A 9,562-nucleotide genomic window follows, 5' to 3' on the forward strand; every position below is an offset into this window, starting at 1 on the left:
AATGTTATTTATTTATTTACTCATTCATTTCGTTTACACTGATTGGTACCTTGTACCAAAATAAAAAAGTGAAAGTTGGGGTTTTTTTACTCCTTAAATGTGTAAATATAATATTTAGTATTATTTAGGAAATATAATTTTATAATTTTAATAATTCTTTGTATATTAATTTTCAAACAAAGTATAGCCAACTAAAATATGTCTCTGTCCTTAGACCTGCAATTAGACACAGTGTTTGACATAAAAGAGCTCACCTATAACTAAGCCTGAGCCAGGGGTTTGATCTGTTTGGCCTGGCAGTGGATTGTCAGAGAATTGATTTCGCGTACATATGTAGAAAGGGTCTGTCTGCACCAATTGCTTTTTGGCTATATTAACAGAACACATTTTCTGTTAGAAATGAAGTAAGCTAACTGATACTAGTAAATGTCAAACTGTTTCTTTCATGTGGAGCTTGCTATGAGTTTAATTTCTACTGTCTCCCTTTTCTTTTTTGAAACCCAGACTTTACTTTTAAGGTGCCATCCTTACTTTAATCTCAGCATCAGCACCACTTGGACTAAACCAAATCATGAAATAAGGAGGGGGGAGCAGAGTCAGACTTAATTTAATTTATTCTTTGTTGCCAAAAATAAAATGCTAGGAAATCAACACGTTTATAAGTACCATGTGAAGCAAGCATTATCTCATTGTGATAGACTAATCATTTTCATTAAAAAAACAAACAAACAAAAAAAACCTGTACATTCCCAGTTCAGAGAGGTGTACTGTTTTCCCTCCTTGTAAATCTCACATTTGATGATGGACCACAGGTTCTCAATGGGGTTCAGATCAGGTGAACAAGGTGGCCATGTCATTAGTTTTTCTTCTTTTATACCCTTTCTTGCCAGCCACGCTGTGGAGTACTTGGACGCGTGTGATGGAGCATTGTCCTGCATGAAAATCATGTTTTTCTTGAAGGATGCAGACTTCTTCCTGTACCACTGCTTGAAGAAGGTGTCTTCCAGAAACTGGCAGTAGGACTGGGAGTTGAGCTTGACTCCATCCTCAACCCGAAAAGGCCCCACAAGCTCATCTTTGATGATACCAGCCCAAACCAGTACTCCACCTCCACCTTGCTGGCGTCTGAGTCGGACTGGAGCTCTCTGCCCTTTACCAATCCAGCCACGGGCCCATCCATCTGGCCCATCAAGACTCACTCTCATTTCATCAGTCCATAAAACCTTAGAAAAACCAGTCTTGAGATATTTCTTGGCCCAGTCTGGACGTTTCAGCTTGTGTGTCTTGTTCAGTGGTGGTCGTCTTTCAGCCTTTCTTACCTTGGCCATGTCTCTGAGTATTGCACACCTTGTGCTTTTGGGCACTCCAGTGATGTTGCAGCTCTGAAATATGGCCAAACTGGTGGCAAGTGGCATTTTAGCAGCTGCACGCTTGACTTTTCTCAGTTCATGGGCAGTTATTTTGCACCTTGGTTTTTCCACACGCTTCTTGCGACCCTGTTGACTATTTTGAATGAACCGCTTGATTGTTGGATGATCACGCTTCAGAAGCTTTGCAATTTTGAGACTGCTGCATCCCTCTGCAAGATATCTCACTATTTTTGACTTTTCTGAGCCTGTCAAGTCCTTCTTTTGACCCATTTTGCCAAAGGAAAGCACATTGCCTAATAATTATGCACACCTGATATAGGGTGTTGATGTCATTAGACCACACCCCTTCTCATTACAGAGATGCACATCACCTAATATGCTTAATTGGTAGTAGGCTTTCAATCCTATACAGCTTGGAGTAGGAAAACATGCATGAAGAGGATGAAGTGGACAAAATACTCATTTGCCTAATAATTCTGCACTCCCTGTACAGGCTTCAGCAAGTTCAATTAGTTCTATTTCTAGCAGTTGTATAAGACTATCATTGTGGCAAAACATTTTGTGCATGTGTGTGTTAGGTATTTTAGTACCATGGGAGCATTTACTGGATATTGTTTTATAGTGACATTATACAGGAAAACTCTGTCATTCAATAAGGCCCCTTTGTTTTAGTTATTTTTCTCTTTGACCCAAGAATTGATGTGTGAGAATCACAGGCTGGTACAAGGTTGAAATACCACAGAGATCACTCCCTCAGCTACATTAGTTTCTTAATCTTTTAGACGCCTGTTGAAGGCCAAATGTTTTGTTTCAGATTTCACTAATGAAAGAACTCTTCGTTTTGTGTCTTGAAAATATGTCGCTGAGATAATCACAATTGTAGCTGAACTGATACACTACACAAAGGATGCTTCTTCACCCAAGGGCAGGAAGACGCTGCCTTATCTTGGTCTGTACTGGTTTAAACTGATAAATCTGCTGTCTCATGAATTTTACCCTCTATATAAACTGTTGTACTTGAGAATAAAGTTGAGTCAATTTGGGAAGACAACCTGAAGCAGTCTCTGTTTTCTTGTTCTCCCAAGCTGCTCCCGAGCTCATACTGACACGCTGAATGGCATGCTTGAATGTTGCTTGAGAATATATTTGACTGTGTTACAGACTAAGGGACATTCTCTGCTGATAGACGTCCACGCCTCGAAGGAAGTCGATCCACGGATTAGGCCCTGGAAACCGTTTCCTTCAGTGTGTATTTTGATTTGTGTGCAGATTTGTGTGTGTGTAATCAATTTTTAAATGTTTTGAATAAATCGGTAAATCTGTACAGACATTTCTGAATTTTCAAAGGAATCTGTAAATGTGTATTTATAATTCCAGAACAGCGACACTCAATTTTAGCATTAAAAAAAATGGCATTGAAAAATAAAAGTTTTACATTTACCGCTTTTTTTTTTCTCGCTTTTTGCTCTCAGCAGTTAAGTTTCGGGGCTTTATGGCTGAGCCTTGGCTGTAATGTCACATAATTTGCATCCAACAGACCTAATAGCTGCCCAACTTTACCGAACAACATTGTAATGAATGTTTTGAGTTCAGGTGAGACTCAGAAAGAGCTATAAGGGTTTTTGTTTTTTTTTGCTTTTTCCTTGTTATCACTTGGAGGTGGACTGGTTTACAGAAGTCCACTCTTAACTAGATTAGTAGTTGCATTTGACAAACAGCTGCAAGATGAGCTAGATGACCTTCCTGTAGTGCCCTTAGCCCACGGATGGGCATCGCCAGGCCTCGAGAGCCGGTGTCCCTGCCCGTTTTAGATGTGTCTTTGAACCAACACAGCTGATTTAAATGGATAAATTAGCTCCTCAACATGTCTTCAGTTCTCCAGAGGCCTGGTAACGAACTAATCATGGGATTCTGGTGTGTTGACCCAAGGTGAGATCTAAAACCTGCAGGACCCTCGGGGCCTGGAATTGCCCACCGCTGCCTTAGCCCCAAGGAGTTGGTACTGCTGCACAAGCATCATAAAGCTGCCTGTAATTCCCAAGGCTTGAGTCAGACTATTAAAACATCCTTTAACCTTACCTCTGTGCCCTGCAATTGTGTCCACAGTAAGCTATATATAAGAACGCCTTCAAGGTGACAGTAAAGACCATTTTGTCCGTGTTTAAATTGCATGGCTCAAATTTTGACATTTGATCATTTTCACAGTTAAGGTTTTTAAAGAGATATATATATAATAATAATAATAATAATAATAGTGACAAGACTGCCAGTTTCTGGAATATTGCCTCAGGAAACATGGCAAAAGGCATCAGAATTGATTTAAACAAGTCAAACCAAAGTCATTTATTGACAAATTTTGAGTCATAAGCAGCAGAGACACAACATTAACACCTGCAAGGTAAAGACAAGTCCATCAACCATCACTAGCTTAAGAAACCCAATTCAAGAGAGCTAGTCCCAGCTCTTCAGTAGACAATGTGAGGAGCAAACATGTAGCTGGTGTATGGGAATAGCGGCACAGACAAACCAAGAGATTCTGTGGCGGTGTAGCGGGTTTGGGCGAAAGCCGCTCTTCCTTTGTGGTAGCGTGAACGGGAACTTAAGGAGTAGACTGGCTCCAGACCATACAAGTCACTGAAAACTGGCTCGTTTTCACCATTGTTGATGCCAGATTGAGTGTTAAACTGTGTAGGTCCTGTCTGATACTGACCCGCTGCATATCTGTCCGAACCTCCTCCCGGAGACCCATACTGACCTACTGCAAAGCCAACTGCTGGAGCTCCATACTGACCCACTGTATATCCCAACGAACCAGCTGCTGGAGCATCATACAGGGTATATGGAGGACTGCTCTGTACTCCATAGCCACTACTAGTGCGTTCTGGTGCTTTGTCAGAGTCACTCCCCGTTCCCCTGAATGTATACCAAGGAAGAGTTTGTGGTGTCTCAGCTCTGTTCAGTCCCAGCCCTAGAAGAGAAATTAATGGAAGCTAAGACTTTTAAGCTTAGCTACTAATACATTTAAGCTCCCATTAACTTTAACTGGTCAATCATTTAAGTTTAGTAAACCTCTTGCCTTTCTCCACAGGTGCACAAGTGATGCTTCCAGTGAGACATAATAGCCACAACCACCTGCAGACCATGTTTTTAAAAAAAAAAAAAAAAAATTATAATAATAAATAAAATTCATGATATGTACACATCCAATCCACACCCATAATGCACCCTTCCTATGAAGCATCACTGCACATGAACAGTTTTTAAAATTTCTGACTTTAATGCAGACACCGCTGGATTACGGCACTCTTTTAGTTGTTTTATAGCATCACTTACCTCATTTTGCTGTAGAGTAAGGTGTTTCAACCTCCCCAAGAGTCTGTTACAGGATCACAAAAAATAATAAGATGCATAATAGACCAATAAATAAACTACAATGCAAACTCAATACCAACACTGTACCTTATTGCAACAGGAGCTTCCACATACTGACTAGAAACAACAAGAGCTGATTTTATATGATCTTTGCTGCAGAGGGGACTGATTGCTCAGTGGTAACAGCTGCCTGTGTAGTTAATTGGAAACAAGTAGCTTCTCATTTGTGGAGATGTCCCCATGTTTCCCTTTTATTCTACCATCTTAAGTTGTTTCCACATTGTCTTTCCACCAAATTGTGTCCTCTTACAGTCTCTAAACCTTTCATCACCAACACAGTTTTGTTCCATCCTTCTCACAGCTTCAAATCAGACCAGATGCATTTCACAAGGTAGCATTTAGAGTTTTAATAACATTTTAGGAATTAATAAAATACTTATTAAAAATACTATGTATTTCATTCTTTTTGTCAAATTTCTCATTATCTTTGATTATGTATGTGAGGGGGGATCTGAATCAGTATCTTATCCATTTAGTAACTGAAGTTTAAATCCCAACTCAAAACTCATCTGTTCAAATCTGCATATTCACTGTGAATCCACTGTTTGTTCATTTTATCTTGTGCTTTATTTTTTTGTTCTTATTCTGCCATTGTTTTACTAAGTGTTTTATCCTATTGTAAAGTGTCCTTGGGTGACTTGAAAGGCGCTCATAAATAAAATTTATTATTATTATTATTATTATTATTATTATGAAGTGTTTTCCAAAATTTTAAGGAAGTGTTCACATTTTCTGAGATAAAATATGCAGCCTTTGCATTTATTATTGTCACAATGCATTTATTGCAGAGCTCTATAAAGCATTTCCAATCTGAGCTAGGATCTGTTTTTCTGGTTTTGGCTCACACCACATTACACTCATGAAGTAACTTTAAAAGTTTTTGTGTGAACCAGGTATTTTTACGACCTTAAAATCTCTATTTTTTTAATGGAGCATGTTTATCAATGATTTTAATGAAACCTTCATAGAAAAATTCCCATAAATTTTTCACGTTTGGAATAAGATAAAGCTTATCCCAGCCAAAAACATGTACAACATTTACAAATCCCTATACAGGAAAATGTTTTATGTTTCATTTTACAAGAATTCCAGGCTTGGTTTTGAGAATTGTCTAATTGTAGCAATGACACAGTGGTCACTGATGACATTTTATATTTCCAGAAATTAAAAGCAGTAATCAATTAAAAAGAAAAAACTATACTTGAAAGAATGATGACAGAAATAAAAGTCATTCTTACTAAAAAATATTTTCACTAAATAAACAAACATAATTGTTTTTGTAAAACCATTACACTAGAAAAAAGAACCAGAGCCATGGAACAAAAAGTTACAATTGAGGTTGAGGTAAACTGATTAACCTTTACAAAATCCAAAGCACATGAGCCGTCACAGGTTACTTAAGAAAATAATGTTGATCCCACACCGTGTGCACACTGTATTCAGTCTATACTCTGCAGCACACAGTTCTTGAAGATCACGGCAGAAATATTACAACAGAAGCAGATCTTTTTGTCTTCTTTGAATTTTTTCTTCTCAATTTCAGTGTAGACAGAGAAAAGTATGAATCTGAAAAGGGGAAACAAGTGAGATCACACTGCTCGCTCTGTCCCAAATGTAAATCAGACCCAAGTGTGCTGAGGGGGCCTTCAGTTACTGTGGTCCTGATCTTTGGAACGTGCAACCGTGCAGCCTGAAGGCGTTATTGTAGATCAGTGTAGTTTTGTCACTTTTTATTGACACATTCCTACTGCTTGCTAAGCACACGACAACCCCATATTCTGAACACAATGACCAATGTGCCGTCACTTGGCTGCACATTAGAGTAGCTCTATATCACCACTTGATCGATGATGGTCTCCTGTTCATAGAAAGTCTCTTACAACAGTGTTGCCCTCCACTATTTTATTTTCTTTATTTTGTGTTCTTTATAGATAATTTCATTACCATTTGATAATGTCTCTGGTGTAGGTGTCATATAGATCATTTTCTGTGGGAGAAAAGTGATATGATCTGTGAAACACCTCTTTTAGATTGGTCAGATGCTGCCAACACCACACCTTTCATGTGAGTATTCTCTGGGTTAACCTAGTTTGTAGATAACCATGTTTCTGTGACCAGTTATCCTGATCAACAGTGGTAGGGTAATGAAAAAATATCCTGGATATGTTGAACTTGCTTCGTAGTATAGGTCCCAGATGTCAGAATAAACGTATCTATAGTCTTTCACCACACTCTTTGTCCAGGTTGCCTGCTATGACCTTTTAAAATCCAGTAGATGTTGTTACTGAACACCAATGCAGTCTATTAAAATAGTGTCTCGTTTACTGACCTCCCAGCCCATTGTTCCTTCACTGGGCTGATTTCAGTCATTATGCAATGTACTGTTTATAAGATTGGGGAAACCTGCAGTCAGCTGAGACTGAAGAAGTCACTCGGATGAGTGACGGAACATTTCTCCCACAAAACGATCCGTCCAGATGAACAGAATCAACTTTTCGTGACTCATTTACATTAGTTTCTAGCTCTGCTAAAATCAACGTGATGGACTGCAGCTAAGGTACATTTTTCAAGCAGGAAGTTAATGGGTGTTTCTGTTTCTTTGAGTTGTTCAGTGTTTCCAGAGAGAAATATAACCATAAATGTTACTCAGTATATACTGAGTATGATCTCTTTAATAACAAAAAAACAAAACAAAAACCGTGGCCTTTGGGATTGCTTCGTTATTGCTTTGGGGTGACCGTGGCTCAGGGGATTGGGAGGCTCATCTGTAACCGGAAGGTTGCCAGTTCGATCCCCGGGCTCTCTGTCCTGGTCGTTGTGTCCTTGGGCAAGACACTTTACCCTACCGCCAGCTGGTGTTGGCCAGAGGGCCCAATGGTGTGATATGGCAGCCTCGCTTCTGTCAGTCTGCCCCAGGGCAGCTGTGGCTACAACTGTAGCTGCCTCCACCAGTGTGTGAATGTGAGAGTGAATGAATAATGGAATTGTAAAGTGCTTTGGGTGCCTAGAAAAGCGCTGTATAAATGCAATCCATTATTATCCTATGGTTTTACCTTTGGGAGTAGCTATCCCAGCAATGTGACTTGAGCCATGTGAGAACCAAATATCATTACCCCATTGATTTTTCCTGAATGTCAAATCATCTCAGCATGGATGACATTCCTGTAGAACAATTAGATCTGTTTTCATCTATAAGTAAGACAAAACACAAGGCTTTCCTCTTTACTGAGTTTTGTAAATCACTTGTATAAACAGATATTACCAAAACAACACTTCTTTTTCAGGAAGGACCTGTTCTTTGTTCTCTTCCAGATGAGGTCTCTCACAGAGCGAAAGACAAATGGATGATGATTGCACACTTGTACGCGTGCAATCATTCACCTGCATTGCCATCGGGATACTTTTTTTAAAAAATCCTTATTGTCTTGTTCTTCTTTTGTACCACTCTGCTTCAGGTATTCTGTCAGTTAGGGCAATATGTCACTTTTTTCCATTTTTTCTAAGAGCTTTTTTTTTAATGTGTTCTTCTTCTTTGGTTTGGATTTTAGGCTATATGCCAATTTCTTCTTCCTCTGTTGCTTGTCCTTTTCAGCTTGTTCTCCTTCATCTTGCTTTGTATTTCACCTTCTCCTGTTACACCATTCATAGCTACATCTGCTGTGTCTCCATACATTCTCATTGTGTGAGGAAAACTAATGACTTTGAGGGGACCCAGTGGGATGAACCATTTTTCAATTACACAATATGTTTATATTGTGTAATTGAAAAATGTATTTCATATTAATTGTTTCTACACTTGCACAAAGGGTTAATGCTAGCCTAAGGTTTTTAATAAACAGCATTATCATATGCAAAACTAGGGTCTCACTAGGGGTGGGAAGAGATTATTTTAGGATGGCACATGCCACCTATTGCCACTACAGAAGATCCGCCCCTGCTTTGAGCAAGCACAATCCACAGTCCATAGCATAAGCCTGCCTTGCATCAGCACAAATCACTGAACAGATGTATTCACACATTTACAAATGTGATTATATACACATAGATCTGAAAATGCACAAAGAGCTCTAAATACATGTGTATAGTTCTGAGAGCACACACACACACACACACACACACACACACACACACACACACACACACACACACACACACACACACACACACACAGAGAGAGAGAGAGAGAGAGAGAGAGAGAGAGAGAGAGAGAGAGAGAGAGAGATTTCAATAGGCACACACAAATCTTTACAAAATTCACACATGCAGACTAAAATAGGCTCACACAAAAATCCTTTTGCTACAACAGTAGTCCCATAAAGGTCAGCATTTAGACACAGCCTTCAGATATTAATAGTTGTAGTACTAAGTAGTAATGGAAGCTGAAGCTCCAGCATATTTGTCAAAAAACATCAACACACTGCTTCAGAAACACTATGCCAGGGCTTTGTTAGTCTGAACAGTCACATGATCAATGACGTCCGAAGCTTAATTCAGCACGTCACTACCTCAGTACCAGATTCAGTGGTTTATAAGGAATTGAATCATTAGTGGGATTTGTGCTGTGTTTGGGTGATTTTGTGCGAGAGGGAGCAAACCAGTGTGCGTCATAATTAGAGCCAGGAAAAGAGGACGCTCTGCCTGTGCCTAAATAAAAAACAGTTCATCAGCACTTGTGCTCCCAGGTATAAAATGGACATAAGGAATACACTATAGGTTACATATAGCTATAATTATGGAAGTTACTAGGGATGTGTATTGGC

General features: G+C 39.2%; 1 protein-coding gene across 1 annotated transcript; it reads right to left on the reverse strand.

Moving 5' to 3' along the window:
• Positions 1-3,688: 3,688 nt before the first annotated feature.
• Positions 3,689-4,900, reverse strand: LOC309710171 (uncharacterized protein). Its single transcript, XM_082539419.1, has 4 exons — positions 4,830-4,900; positions 4,704-4,746; positions 4,447-4,502; positions 3,689-4,338 (listed from the first exon to the last, which is right to left on the reverse strand). The coding sequence occupies exons 2-4, from the start codon at positions 4,706-4,708 to the stop codon at positions 3,836-3,838; spliced, it is 564 nt and encodes a 187-aa protein (XP_082395545.1). The 5' UTR covers positions 4,709-4,746; positions 4,830-4,900; the 3' UTR covers positions 3,689-3,835.
• Positions 4,901-9,562: the final 4,662 nt, after the last annotated feature.

Source organism: Aulonocara stuartgranti, assembly GCF_965226115.1.
Source record: "Aulonocara stuartgranti genome assembly, chromosome: 7".
Lineage (NCBI taxonomy): Eukaryota > Metazoa > Chordata > Actinopteri > Cichliformes > Cichlidae > Aulonocara > Aulonocara stuartgranti.